The 15,496-nt window shown below is 37.1% G+C and overlaps 1 protein-coding gene across 1 annotated transcript; it reads right to left on the reverse strand.

The window, feature by feature from the left end:
* Nucleotides 1–1,257: 1,257 nt before the first annotated feature.
* On the reverse strand, nucleotides 1,258–15,278 carry RRH (retinal pigment epithelium-derived rhodopsin homolog). Its single transcript, XM_027636349.1, has 7 exons — nucleotides 12,771–15,278; nucleotides 7,749–7,939; nucleotides 6,045–6,144; nucleotides 5,170–5,323; nucleotides 4,641–4,809; nucleotides 2,402–2,580; nucleotides 1,258–1,492 (listed from the first exon to the last, which is right to left on the reverse strand). The coding sequence occupies exons 1-7, from the start codon at nucleotides 12,874–12,876 to the stop codon at nucleotides 1,387–1,389; spliced, it is 1,005 nt and encodes a 334-aa protein (XP_027492150.1). The 5' UTR covers nucleotides 12,877–15,278; the 3' UTR covers nucleotides 1,258–1,386.
* Between the last annotated feature and the right edge of the window lie 218 nt (nucleotides 15,279–15,496).

The raw sequence follows: 15,496 nt of genomic DNA on the forward strand, positions 1-15,496 counted from the left end.
CTCCCAGCAGAACTGACATGAAAAAATTTGAAAACTTTATTCCTAGGCACTCATGTGCAGTGTGCTACGAACGTGCATGTAGACATCCATTTAGTAACAGCAGATTACAACAGATTAGCCGAGATCTGTAGTTGCTTAACCTTCAAATGTATCCTGAATGGGATCAGTTAAACCAGCTCATTCTTTACTCTGTCAGAACACACGCTGCTTCAAATCACATCCAGTGTATTTTAAGGCTATTTTAATATGTAGCTTGTAGAGCTTGTGTGTAATAAAATATCTCTTTTCTTCTTCTACGAGGAGGTGCATTAGTTACTGTCTATAAAGTGTTCCAAGGTTCCTGAAGGAAGTCTAGTACACCATGAGGATACTGTGAGGCATTTTCTTTAATACTAAAAATTACAAATTAATAGGAAGCCTGGATTCCACAGCTTTTAAAAAATCCCATAAAAACAGGTTTTTGGCAAAAATACACATATATTCAAATAAGTTACACACTGCAAAGTCAAACTTCAGATGCACACACAGATGCTAGATTTATACAGTCATCTTCTTTATCCTGAATAAATCCATTGCTCATATTGCCAAAGGTATTTCTTGAAAATTACACATCAGACCTATATAACCAAAAGATTGACTTAAAACTGATGAGAAATTACCATAAACATTTACTCAGTTTTATGTGCCTCCCAAGTGTGGAGCTTTAGGGTACATTTTGTCTCATTTTCAGGATTTGCTGTACAGTCACAAGCACTAGAAATATGCTACTAACAAAACAAAACAAAACAAAAGCTGTCTTTCCTACAAATTAATTTGGTTCTATGAGTCAAACTTTTAAAAATACTTTAAATATCCTGAAACTCCTTCAAAATCCTAAAAGCTGTTAAAAGATTCTATAGCATTTGGCTAGATATTTTGACATCCTAACATATTCACAGACCTTTGCAAAGCATATCAACATGGACACTTGGTATGGAAAGATACAGCCATAGGGAGAATCCAGAATATTTCAAGTCTGGAAAAATTTCAAGGGAAGTTGGTGGAAAGTAATTCATGAAAGGAATTACAAATGTAAAATCTAGGGCTACTGAACCTAAGCACCTCCTGCTTCAGTCTCTCCCTGCTCCTTTGTCGCCTTGTCCAACTCCGTAAGAGTCACAGAGGCCTTTTTTGTTTGGGACACATATACTGGGCGAATAAACCTCACTCTCAAAAACTAAAGTCTTAGCAGGTTTTGTCTTTCTGTCTTCTTAACTTATCTAAAAGGATTACTGTGACTAACAAAAAACAGCTGGCTGGGACAGATTATTATTCCAAAAGATTAATTAGCTTTAACCCAGATTTCACTCCTTTCCACGTAATTTATGCAGGCAAATGACAGGAGTTCTATGATGTCAATGCACTTTGAGATACACTCATGGGCAAAGCATTGTTTATAGTTATCTCTTGTCTTGTCTGACATCGCACCATTGCCAGGATCGCCCTCCGAAACCTGCAAAGGACAAGAAAGGAAAAACAGAAATATCATTAGCTGGAGAACAAAATGCAAAGAAAAGTTGTGTAAGATAGCCTTAATTATTATAATAGTTTTCAAACTCACTTAATAAAAGATGTGTATTTGGAATTCAAAAGGATCTGGGTCTTTTTCACTTCCATGTACAGGAATGTACAATTAATTTCATTGTTTCTTCTACAACAGGGATCACAGTAGCTTTTGCTTATCCCAGGAGAGGGTACATCCACGACAAAGACGAACTTATAGAAAGGGAAGAAACCCAGATGTTTTTTCATTGATTCTGCAGAATCAGGTAAGTTCACCCAGACAGAGATCACAGGCTCTGCTTGAAGGTTGGTACCAGAGGAAGGAAGGATGCCTCTTTGCAAAACCCACTCCTCAGTCAGAAGCACTGGCTTGATTAGAGCACGTGTTATGCTTGCTCAAATTGGAATAGGCTTAACCTATTTAATTTAATGAAAAGGGTCAATCCATCCTAATAACTCAGAATATGATACATTCCAAATCAAACAAGAAAATCTACACAAGTAACGTGTCACTAAGCCACACACATTTTGGCCACAGTCATTAAAACCAGTCTACTACTGATGCAACCCAAATGCCATAACAAATCCTCTTGAGAAAAGACAAAGGGACTTTCAAAACTCTTATAAAAGCTATGTTAATGTTTTCTCAAAAATATTTTATTAATTCAGTATGTTCTGAGGATGATCAAAACAATTTATTTTAGACTTTCCTGTCCAAAAGGCCATCTTTGGTAAATTAACAGTGGCTTACCCTTTGCTCTTCACTAATCAGTTTGTCATATATTACAGGTGATCCTTCTATAGTCAGATGATATGCTAAAATCATGAAATAGACTGGTACTAAATTAGGAACACTTACTTTTTGTTTGCAATGACATAAATACAGGGATTATAGAATGTGGAAGATTTTGCAAAAAGAGGAGCTATTATGGCCATTGCAGGAGAAATTTTCTTTGGGTCTCCAAAGGAAGACCACAAACACACAATAGAATATGGAGACCATGCCATCAAGAACATTACAATCATCACCACAGACATCTGTAAAACAAGAGGAACAGACATATAACCAGTATTACCTCAAGATGAAGACCTCATAACATAACTTCATAACAAAAGCACATGCACCTGTGTGAAAACAGATCTATCCTGAATGAAATAATATATGAATAAGCACACCTGACACATTTTGACAGGTTACAATGAAATCTCACTTTAATAGTAGGGGATTTAATAGCACACTTCACTGCCATGTACCTGGCATACTGTCATTTCATTACATACAATCTTCCTTCAAAGTCAGCGCTACTGATTATGTTAAATCTCTCCATCAGGAGTTTAGATGACCAGAGACAACTTCACACATGAATTATGACCCCCATAACAGGATACTCAGGGATGCTATTACAAACAATAAATATGAACAGAGAGAAAAATCTAAGCCAAGTGTTTAATTAGGCTGTTAATAAAAACATTTCACATGGCTTAACTATGGTACAGTGAAATAAAAGAAAGTAAATGTTCTAGGACTTATACTGAAGGAACCCAGAAATGTCTGCTTGGTTTAATGAAGAATTATAGCCATGTTCAAGTATCATACTGAGGAGATATCTGATATTCTGTCTGTCTGTCAGAGAGAACAATCTGGGCATGGTGGGGCTCACACGCCAGAACACAACATGCCACAGCTAAACCTGAACAGCAACAAACTGCAGTAGTGGAGGAGACTATCACAGTATCAACTGAGACAGACTTCTCTGGCTTTTGTTATGGACATGAATCAATAATGGAAACTAGAATAGAAAGCTCAAATCAAGAGGACAAAACAAACCAGTAGAAAACCAAACAAAACTGCCAGGCTCTCTTTATGTACAGGATTTCCTAGTGCTGTTTATTTCTACCCTTATTCAGTCTTTTGGTGATGAACAAAATGAGAAACAAGAAGTAAACAGCTAGTTTGTATGAGTTGTTCTAGAGAATAATGAACAAATAAGCAGTGACTGTCTCACAGAAGATTCCTATTTAAATACAAATGCAATACCCATTGATAATAATGTTATAAATAACACTTTTATTTAGAAGTTTGGTGCATAGAAAGCTTAGAAGATGCTAATTTGTGAAAAGCAAGCAGTCCAAATCTACAGGAGGATACTGCTTAGCTCCATAGCTTCGATCTTTTTTTCTTTTTAAACATAACTTTGTGTCTTCAAATGCAAACCCAGAAAAATGTATTTTCTTCACAAACATGAGTCTAAATTTTTAACTGAATCCTCAGTTTCAAGCTTTCTGAAAATTCTTCATAAAAGCAAAATGCTCAATTTATTCTTTTTAGGTAAAAATACTATTTTCAGAGTTTAGCAATGATAAAGTTTTCTAAAGAATGTTAAGTTTGCATTGATAAGGAACTCAAAAACATAGGTACATACTCTTCTGTCCAATTCTCTCTCACTTTTTCATCATGCCCAACCATCAATCACATCTTTACACAAAATCAAAGGAGCTAGTGAACTTCAAGATTTCTTAAGGACTCTTGTACATTAAAAGAATGTCCACCTTCCAGGCAGGATACCTCATTTCATGTCATAACTCACATTTGCTACTGTTTACATAAGAAAGAGATAAGCTCACTAGACTGAAAAGAACAAGGGATTGGAATCACACAGCTTGAATGCTAGAAATGCACTTTCATTCCTAGGTCACGAGTTCAAATCAGAGTTGACCAATCCTTTTCAGATCAAATACATCTGGGAACCTAGCAGAAAGCTTAAGGACTCTGCAGGTACAGAGAGTAAGAATTCTTCTAGGGTACCTCTGAGGTATATTTCTGAGGAATGGCAGAGGGCACAGGCAAGAAAAATTCATGATGTTCCCAGCCTTTAAAGTAGCTATTCATCTGGAAAGAGTATTAGACCAAAAGTAAAGAATCTAATGTTAAAAGTCAAGCCAAGAGTTTACACCAAGGCTCAATTTCAGTTATTATTTAGTATGAAAGAAAAAGGAGAACCTACTAAACAGAAATGCTTAAAAGGCTGCACTGTTCCTTTGCCCCTAAGACTTTAACACAAAAGAACACGCTTAAAGAAACCCCCACACTCATTTACCTTTGTCACATCTACTTGGTCAGACCAATCTATGTTAATGCTCTCCAGGCAGTTACTGCTGGCATATTGTTTCATTGTCCGGGAAACATTGTAATAACAGTAAAACATGACTGTTAAGGGCACAACAAAATTAACAGCAATTACACTCATTGTGTAGGAAACAAAGGACCTGATAAGACAGAAAAACAAAACAGAGTAACTTACAAATAGCCATCCAGGAAAAGTTGCTAAAGAATTTATTATTTTGCTTTGATTATGAAATTTTATAACAAGCTTTTAAATAATAAGGAAATTCATCTTTAGTTTTTATTATCAACTACAAAGTCTTGCAGTTATGAAGCACGGCTCAATTGTTATGGTTTCTTTTTTTTTTCTAGACTTGCTCTATGTTATTTCGTTGTTTTAAATTATTTTTAAAAATTAGGCTTCATACTTTAGAAAGAAGTTATGCTCATATAGTGGTGAATTAAATAATCTTAGACTTCAGTAAGACAGCAAAGTTAAAAGAAAGAGTGAGGGGGAATCTTACACATCATTTTTCCTCCAATTTACTGTGCACGTTGCTCCAGTTGGATCGGGAGCGTAGCTAGCCCAGCCTAGAATAGGCATGGAAGCCCAAAAGACTGCATTTATCCAAGCAGCAAGGATTAGAGCTGTATAGCTACGGGTAGTCATTCTTCTTCCTGTGGTCAAGCACATACAATCACAAACAGTTGTCATCTATTGCTTGTTTCCTGTGTCAAACTAGACTGATAAGTGGCTTCCAGTAAGCACATAATGGGTTAATAATGACCCTTTCAAAGGTTTACACTCCCAAACACTGTAGCATACCTGTTTCACACTGCTGACTGACATCTCAGTTTTTCCAGCCTTTAAAGCCACTTAAATACCATTACCCATTCCAACTCTCAGCATACAGGCAATACCTGATCCTGACCCCATGCCAAAAAGCTTATTATGCAACAGTGCATTCAAGTACATCCTTAGAAGATTGCAGAGGCAGGAATTAACTGTTACAATACAGCTGTGGCAGAGGAGAGAAAAACATCCCCTGTGGTGTTAACACAACAGTAAAGGCACACACCAGCTTGACGAAGGTCAAAACCTCCCAAAGCTAGAGGCTTTTCTTGTGCTTCTGTATGAGGATATGGCCCTCTAAAGACTGCAAACAGCCGTGAAAATATAACTTCCAAACAGAATAACAGCCTAATTGTGAATTTTTTGTTTTCACAAGCAGTACCATCCACACCAACTAGATAACTTACTTAACTAAGTGCTGTAGGTTCAAATTATGCCCAGCATTGACTATGGAGTCATTAATGAGAAAATAATAAAATAAAATAAAATCAGACTTTTATTTCTTAGAAGCTCAACACCAATGATTTTTTACTATAAGTACAGTACCTATATCAGGCCTGCAGATTGTCAGATAACGGTCAACTGCAACAACAGTGAGCAAACCAATACTCGCCATCCCAAAAAAGATATTTAAGGCAGCATAGATCTGGAATTAAAACAAACAAACAAGAAAATCCTTCCTGAGAAATCTTTCAAAGATAAAAGCACAAATTTGAGTACTGAATCAAAGGCACTACATCACATCACATTCAGCCAGAGCTCTCTTCCATAAGCAGCGTCTCGAAGGATTTAATTCTATGCAGGTAATTCGAAGCTAGCCCATTAAAAAGTAAACCTGCACTCAAAAGCAACCTGCTTGTGTGCACATCAGAAATCCTAAAGGCAGAAGTCTCAAAAGCAAAGAAACACCATACTTCAATAAGTAAATTTTGAGATTCAGAGTTTGGAAGTGTTCACTTTGTGTTTTCGATATATGTTAAGGAAACCCAAAAAGCTTTTGGTTCACCAAAAAGAGTTACAGCTTTAGTAAATGTGAGGTTCTGAATTATTACTCTCTCATCTGTTGAGATGAGATAACTACACTTATTTCACAGATATGGCACACTGATTTACCCCCTTACCCCCATTTTTATGTGTGTCAGATCTATTGCAGACTGACACATGCTTCAATCCCAGCATGCTCCATATGCGTCTGCCCCATTATCCTATGGGAAGCCTGACCAGGAAGGATGACAGGGAGGGCTATGTTATCAGTGGCACCCCAGAAATACACAGCCCTGAGCCAGACCACATGCAAACAGCAGTTATAATAGGATCACATGACTTTCAGCCATCTCAGATCACAGGATTCATTTGGTTTAGGTTGACATGAGTTGGGCTTCAAGTGATCTTAGCTCTCAAAGCACTGGCAGTGAGAATTCACATCAACATGAACATGCTACAACTCAGTCCAGATCCAAATACGTTGAAAGTGAAGTTTCCTGTCAAACAGTGACTGAATTTTGAGCTTGAAGCAACTGTCTCCTGAGGCAAGTGATGTCAGATTGTTATAAGCATCCAAAATGTATAGTCTTGCTAATGTTTGCCTTGAGACATATTTTCAGCATATGCCTTCACATTACTACTCATCTTCCTGGACACTTAAGCCAAACAGCCTATCAATAATGTAAATTTAAATCCCAGTACACAGTGAGCGAAGGGCATCGTCTCTCTCCTACGAAAGTATAATTTTTCCAGTTAGTCTATTCTTAAAAGCAGATGGCTATTAAAACTAGGATAAGTCTTTAATGGAGACTAATAGCCTTGCAGGTCTTCATTTTGGATATCCTAATAGTCCTGTCCAAAAGAACATGTATTTCCAAGGAGAACTCATTAGATCTGTTAAGATCATCATTGAAACATTAGCTACATTCAAAGTCTTTTAACTGTCAAGTAAGTCATCAAATGTGCATGTGCTTCTATAACCATCTTCATTTTGGGATTGAGTTTGTAAGCCTTCTTAAAGCTAATTTAAAATCTCTAGTTGAGATTAAAGTAGGGACCACAAGGTCCCTACTTTAATGTTTACAGATTATAAGTTTAAAGTGTCTCCAGAAACTGTTGACATTACAAAACATCGACTTCAGGTCTACACTCAAATTCTGCATCTCCATTTTACCTCTTAAATGAGCTAACACCAAGTAGAGCTACTACTTATTTGTCAGTTTGCTTTTAAGTGCTCAAATTTTTTCTCTCACTGAATTGCAATACCTGGCATCCAGTATATCCAAATTTCCAACTTCCATGCAGGTCTGAGGCAGCAGACATGGGGTAACCAATGCTACTAACTCCAATGTCAGTAAAAGCCAAGTTGATAATAATTGCATTGGTTGCTGTCCGAAGCTCTTTGTACTTAACAAAGATGCCTAACACAACAATGTTACTGAAAATGCTTATCACTCCTGTAAAAACAGAAAAAGGGAAAGTTTACAAAAGATACACACCAGCCAGTAATACACATGCAGAAGAAAATGCAGCCTATTGTAATATATAAGTCCCAAACAAGCAAGTCAGTCAAGTGCAATTTTGCAAGGAGGATAGACACCTGAAAAGGAGAGAAAAGCTTTTCCAATTAGGCAACTTTCACTTGGATTCATTAAGTGCCAAATTTGGCCAGTGGAGCATTTGCCAAATTTGGGACTTTCGATACAATGACAAAAACCACAGCAGAAGTTCAAATGCATCTAGGATTACGCTTCAAACACTCTGGCCACCAAGCATATTGCTGACTTCCATGATAAAAAAGAATACAGTTGGTGATTGGCAAAAAAAAAAAATTGGGGAAAAAAATTATACACCTAATCTAGCAAAAGTCTCCTGCCAACATCTGAGGTCTTCCATTCTCAGCAGGTAGTTTTCACCAGCACTCAGACAATAATCCTGGGCAAAAGGGATGTAGAAGGTTTGACTTTGGTATCACTATTCTAGCCAGACTAACTCTTCTCTCTGCTCATGAGGTCCCAAAGCTTTGCTAGCCTCAGAGTTGGCTCAGGTTACTGCAAATTTTATTTTCTAAGCTTTGTCAAGCAGTCTAGGTGATCTGCACAGTCTGTCACAGTGGCATGGCTGGGCCTGCTCCAGAGCTGTTTCCTCTCCCTGACAAGCTCTAGGGCTGTGTCATAGCCCCAGGAAAAGTCCAGCTCTGGACTGAACTTGCTTCTGCTTCACTAACCTCTGTATTTTTAAACCTTTTTGGTCTGGCTTGACTCAAACTGTGTCTGAAATCTGTTCTTAGGCAACACAAAAAATGTCCAGGAGCCAAAGAGTTGTAACAAAGTACTAAAACAGTAATAAAGCTAAAATGTACATTCTCCTCCCTTCACATTCCATCCCTCTGAAATTTGCTTTGTATGTAATGCTCTTCAAGACGCCCAGGACATTCTTCGGGACTCCATGCACCAGGAAGCTTTTTCTGATCTGGTGATCCTATATTAAAGCATCCACAACCTCCTTTTCTCCTGTCATTCCCCTTTCCTAGCCAAATCCTACTGCATGACTCTTGGAGTAGTTTACATGGCATTCCCACAAAACATTTTTCTTTATGGTTGTGGTTTTATTATCTTCAGACTCCAGCCTGTTTTAGAGGTATCCAGAGCAAATTCTCATCCTCTAAATTTTTACTAACCCAATATTAATACAAGCTTTAATAAACAGTAAGGTTAAATACTCCACCTTGCACCTCAGCAGAGACAGACTCACAGCCCTTATCAAAACAATGAGAATTCAAACATATTCAAGCAAAGATAGACATTAAAAAATAACTTGCAAATAGTAAGAGGAATTTGTAAGTTGTTCATAGATTCCTTAGACTGGCACAACTGCTACAGTATCACTGAAGGAAATCCTAAGCTTACAAACATTTGTATAGCCTGGGCACCTTAAATTGCCAGGTGAATAGTGGAATGTTATACTGCTGGAAGTCTAATAACACATTATCCATGGCAATGCCTCTCGGAATTTTTGTTTTGGTTTAGTTTCTTGTTTGTTTTGGTTTGGTTTTATCTTAGAAGTTTCACCTATGTAGTGAAACACTATAGTTTTCATCATCACTGATCTGAGGCATAATTCTGTAAGGAGCTCGAGTGAGTGGCTGTCATACTGAATGTGGACTTCCACAAGCAGATCCATCTTCTTTCACAGTCACATTGGTACCTTCTTTATTATACCTAAAACTCACATAAGGATTTTCACTGCAACATTTTATTAATCAGTACCAATCTCCTACATTAAATAAATTCTCTCATCAGATTCAGTAATTTTAAAATGAAATGAGGTAAAATTAAAATTAACTCTTTGTTATCTCTTTTAAAACTACCAAGCATGTCTGTTCTCAGGTGCAGGCCTCCTGCTGAAGGTCCAACATCTTTTGGCCACACAGATGCCATCAGCTATCATATTCATATATCCACATATTTCAGGAATGACACTGTGATGCTATGTGCTCCTAAAATTAACAAAAACAAGGAGTTGAGGATCTGATCTGAAATGAACATCATTGGAAAAAACACTCACAGTGCCAGTTCTGTCAGCTCTTCTGTTGACAGATAGTATGTCATCTCTTGGGAGAGAGGTAGCAAAAGGGAATTACAAGTTTATAAAATAGTATAGGCTTCTTATGAGGCATGCTTTAACAGATATTACAGCTATCAAGAATGAAATCAGACATATAACAGGACTGTAAACTCATAGCCTCAGGGTGAAGGAAAGATCCTGTTAGACATGCTTAAATTTAGTGATTCAGAGTCCAGTCTTAATTTAAGGAGGGAGAGGGAATCAAACCAAGCCAAAATAGGGAAGAAAAAGTGGAAATTGCTAAGCCTATATTCACTTAAAATGTTAGCATCACTTAAACAAATTAATAATAGGGAAAAAATACTTTTGGGGAATAAAATTTAAGACTTAGGATGGATCCCATCTTGAATAAAATGAGAAAAAACATGTAGATATAAGAAATGCTCTCTTCTGTGTTTCTGAGAATCGGGTCAAGTAACTGAACAAAGTTTCTCTGCACAACAGTTGAGCAGTGCCCATTAGAAGGATAATGAAGCTGGCGAAAGGACCAGAGCAGAAGTCTCATGAGGAGCGGCTGAGGGAGCTGGGGGTGTTTAGCCTGGAGAAGAGGAGGCTCAGGGGGGACCTTATTGCTCTCTACAACTATCCGAAGGGAGGGTGTAGCAAGGTGGGGGTTGATCTCTTCTCCCAAATAACAAATGACAGGGTGAGAGGAAATGGCCTCAAGTTGCATCAGGGAAGTTATTTTGGATATAAGGAAAAATTTCTCCACTGAAAGGGTTATCAAGCATTGGAATTGGCTGCCCAGAGAAGTGGTTGAGTCACCATCCCTTGGAGGTACTTAAAAGATGTATAAATGTGGTGCTTAGGGACATGGGTTAGCATTGGACTTGGCAATGCTACATAGTAGCATCAAACCAATGAAGGTTAGGTCCACTTTTAACATGGAATTTACCAGTTAGCATTTTTAAATTATACCAGAGCATTTCAGCACTATACGCAGAAAGATATCCATGAGGAAGTATTGCTTCTGGTATCCCTGTTGTCATCACAAAAATTAATATACTGACCACTGTAGAATGCAACACTTAACAATTACTTCCTTCTTAGAACACAAAAGAAAGGCATTCAAACCTTTTAAAAAGTAGCATAATTATGAAAACTGGACCTGGACTTCATTCTTATTTTTAGCCATCTGCTTATTAACACAGCTTAAATTTTCCAGATGTGAGATTTGCTGGGGTAAGCAAATATGTAATAGACCTTACTGTCAAAAACATTTCTCATTAAGAAAGTAAAGATTTACTAGATTCCCCCAATTATAATAAGAAAAAAAAATTTAAACAACCCAAACCCACAAAGTAATCCAACTTTTTTTTTTTTTAAGACATTTAATTACCATGAAAGATTAAGAAGCAGAGCTGGGTTGATTCTGGCCAATTCCATTGACACTCTATGATCATCTATGGTAGATTTGATCCCTAACACCAAGTGGTCAAAACTATCTGAAAATATCATCTTGTTACATACAATACAATAAATTTTAATCAAAATATAACAGGTATCATACTTATTTGCAGCACCTAATAGATGCAAATAGTTCCAATATCTGCAAATAGTGTGACAGTGTTGCAGAGCATATTTAGCCTTCCAATACTTGACCATTATCCATCTCTACAGCTTCTTTAAAAAAGTCTACTGATCTGTGTAGTTGTTCTACAAATTTCTCTAAAGACCTGAAATAAATTATTGTCTTTGCATCCAAAAATATCCTCCTTACCAGAACAGCAATTTTATACTCACGACTTCAGACAGATATGCTAAATAAAATATGACCATCAGCAATATTATTTCATATAAATTTAAATTAATATTTTTAAGTATTTTAAAATCTAACTATAACATAGAAAATTTATGGTACAGTCTATTAATAAAATATTGATAAACTGCCTTGATTTGCTGTAACAAAGGTATAAAAGGCTATTTTTAAACACAGTAGGTTTCAGGTTTTGGTTAGGTGGATATTTCATTGCTATAGCACTCAAGGCTTCAGAAAAGCATTATTGAAGCAGTTGTGGTTACACAATGAGAAAGTTTTCGAGGCGGAAAAAAAAAATAATTCTACAGTCATTTAGCCAAAGACCACTGAAGTCACAGTGTGTTTTTCTAACATGTGTCATTGGTGAAAAATACAGCTGCAACTGGAGTCTGCTCTTCTCTGATTAATGACCAGCTCCCTCCCTCTAAGTCACATTCCAACCCTTCCCCTTACATCCCCCTAACAGACACCCGCTCACATGCTCAGACTACACATATATTACTACGAACATGTGGCCCAGGAGAAATCTCAAGATAGCTTCGAGCACATCGCAGAAAAATGCAAGATGTGACAGCTATGCCCTATTTTTATCTCTTTTGCAAGCTGGCAGAAATTAATTCTCACTCTCTTCTATAATTACATATCAACAAAATATACTTTTTGAGACACAACACTGCCTTCAAATATAGAGTAGAAAACTTAGATGTTTCTGCACACTTCAGATGTTTCTGCATATTTCAGTCAGGCAGCTGATTGCTAACTTGTCAGTAAACATGGAGAAAAGCCATCAGACAGTTGTCTAATACAAAATGAAATACCATCACTGTTACTGTACAAAATGAGCATTCAGATCTACAAGTTCTATTTTAAAAAGTTACACAACAATTTGCCAATGCTCATACCTGCTGTTATTAAGTAAGCTGCAACTATGTTGTGCTCAGTCTGTGTAAAGGCTGAATGAGCTTCATTGTCACTTTCTGAGGAATTGGATGAGTCATTCCAATGCATTTTCAATAAAAGTGTGTCGTTTATCCTCTGCAGTAATTCATCAAGACGAGGAAACACTACAACCCTGTCAGGCAAATTCTTTCATTATTCAACAGACTCATTGAACAATTAAAAGAAGGGGGGTAGGGCGGAGTTCTCCCCACCACTGACAGCTTCCAAGCACGATTTAATTGGACTAAAGTGGAAAGAAGTTTACGCTCCCAATCTAAGCAGGAGATTGTTATTTAAAACAAAGAGCAGCACAGAACTGAGTAAATTTCTAACAGTGTGCTTAAACTTCATTCTTACTGCTAAAGAGATTAACTGTCACATGCTCCCAAACTTTTTCCCTCAAACCTCTTGTGCAATCTCAACAAAATCTTTGGAAATCTCAACAAAAGTTGACTCAGTTCAGTTGATCATCAGCCTGGTTTGGAACTAATTCCCATCATCACAGAAAGCACAAAAAACTGCAGTATGACACAAAGACACAAATGTCAGTTTCTTTAAAAAGCAGGATGTGTTTACTCTAAAGCCCATCCCTTCAAATCTTTAAAGACCTGCTTCTTCAAAATTCTTTGTTTGAGTTAAGCTCTCAAGCTGACACAGACACAAGAAAAACACGTTCCAGTATTTTCTAAAGTGAAGCATAACTTTCAGAAAATTCAATCGCTACACTTCTAAAATAGCCTGGTAGGCAGCAAATGATTGTTGAATATGCCTTACAAGCCATTATACCCTCCCTCTCCTAAACACAATGCCTGTAAGCTTACTTTGGGCAAATTTTCCAAGGCATGTTACTGGGCAGAAAATTACTGGGCATTTTTCAAACACCTAAGCAGCAGAAGCTAATATTGTTTTCTCTTCGATGATGAGGTACCAGCACACTAAACGAAAGACCTTTTAAAAAATCCTGCATAAATATTAGCTGCAATAAATCCCTGCCCAAAGAGTTCATATGCAGTATCAGAAACCAGCTGTTTCCCATCAGTCCCACTTCACACAGTTTTTGCCTCCGGTTAGTATTCATACTGGGTATAAAAGTGACAAGGATGAGTAACCAGTAGTTCTTCAGTTGTATGTGGTTCACAGGCAGTTCAAGCAGGTCCCAGGCTAGAGCTGTATCTTCTGAGCAGCAGTAAGGATGCAGTGACAGAGGCAGTATTGAGGAATACAGTCATCCTATAGAAAGGAAGTATATCTGAAGAACTCTCCCTTCCCTAACCTGTCAAACACTCATAGAGCATTCCCTCCCACTCCTCAGCTCTCCAAAACAGACATTCTGCATCTTTCAGCCATTTGAATATAAAAGAACATTTTTATATAAAACTTGTGCAGTCACAACATGTAGTCATCATTACTACACACGATCACGTCATAGTTCTACCAGCAAACATTTTCTTTAATACCCCAGATCTACACTCACTCTTACAGCTCTCAGGGTACTTGTATTATTACAGTATTTTTCTTGTCAGAAGAGGATTAGGCAGGAACAAGGTGGGAGAGATCTAAAAGGAATGATGATCCATTTGGCAACCAAGCCACTTCCCTAGTGCACCACAGTCCTGCCTCAAAAGATAAAAGCATAGTGATAATCTGATATCTTTGCTTTCCTCCTCTGACACTTTGGCAAGATTTTCAAAAGCACCTCAGATCTTGCAGCTTCCACAGAAGTCAGCTTGCAATGCTGAATGTCTCAGAAAAGCATAGCATCACTATTTTTATTCAGACAGGATTCTAGACGTAGAGTAGCACCTAACGAGACCCTAGAAATTTTATACTTGTTGATTAAAACACAACTTTATGATATGTGCAGTCCATTCTATGTACCATCACATTGTCTCTATCTCTTCTTAAATTTGACTAACTTTACAGCAACTGGAATTGAGAGAAAAGTCAAAATTATAGGCAGACATCATTAATCTAAAAGTATTTTTTTCTACAAAACTGTAGTTCATGAAACAAAGACAAAAAGGAATTAAATATTGAAGTATACAAATAATCCAGAAAGCTGGAACCAGTTCCTAAGCCAGTTAAAATATGTCTTACCACATTACTTATTTATACTGGTATAAGAAAATAAAATCCAAAACCTCAGGTTGTTTTTATCCTCCAATAACAGATAGTATTACTGGTGTCAGAGGGGCACTTTATAAACTCAAGTGATGCTTTTCCTTCCCACTTGTCTCAATCAATAGAAAAACACAACTTCTATTTAAGTCCATTCTTCAATTTGTAGGTATCTCTCTCTATATATATGTTTGACAATGCAAAACTCATCAAGGGTTTAGCAAGCTCCTTTCAGTTATGTGTAAAATGTATTTCAATCCATGACTGATGAGAGTGGAGAAATGTAACTTCTGCATTAAAAAAAAAAAAAAAAGTTAGAAACCTAAACCAACCCCAAACCTTTCTTATTTTCAGAGGTACCCAGGCTACAAACCCACCCCAAACCCAACCCCTCCCACGTTTATTATGCAACCACGGCTAGAGGGCTCTCTAAGGCAGAACGTCCCTTTTCGCATGGATGCAAATAGTTCAAATCCCATGGAAAACAAATTAATAACTTACTTTTTCCCCTCACTCACTGATTTTTACTAGATTTGAACTTTTGTTCAGAAAAGCTTGACTCAAAAGAGAT

The sequence above is a fragment of the Corapipo altera genome, unplaced genomic scaffold (genome assembly GCF_003945725.1).
Source record: "Corapipo altera isolate COAL_440 unplaced genomic scaffold, ASM394572v1 22b, whole genome shotgun sequence".
Lineage (NCBI taxonomy): Eukaryota > Metazoa > Chordata > Aves > Passeriformes > Pipridae > Corapipo > Corapipo altera.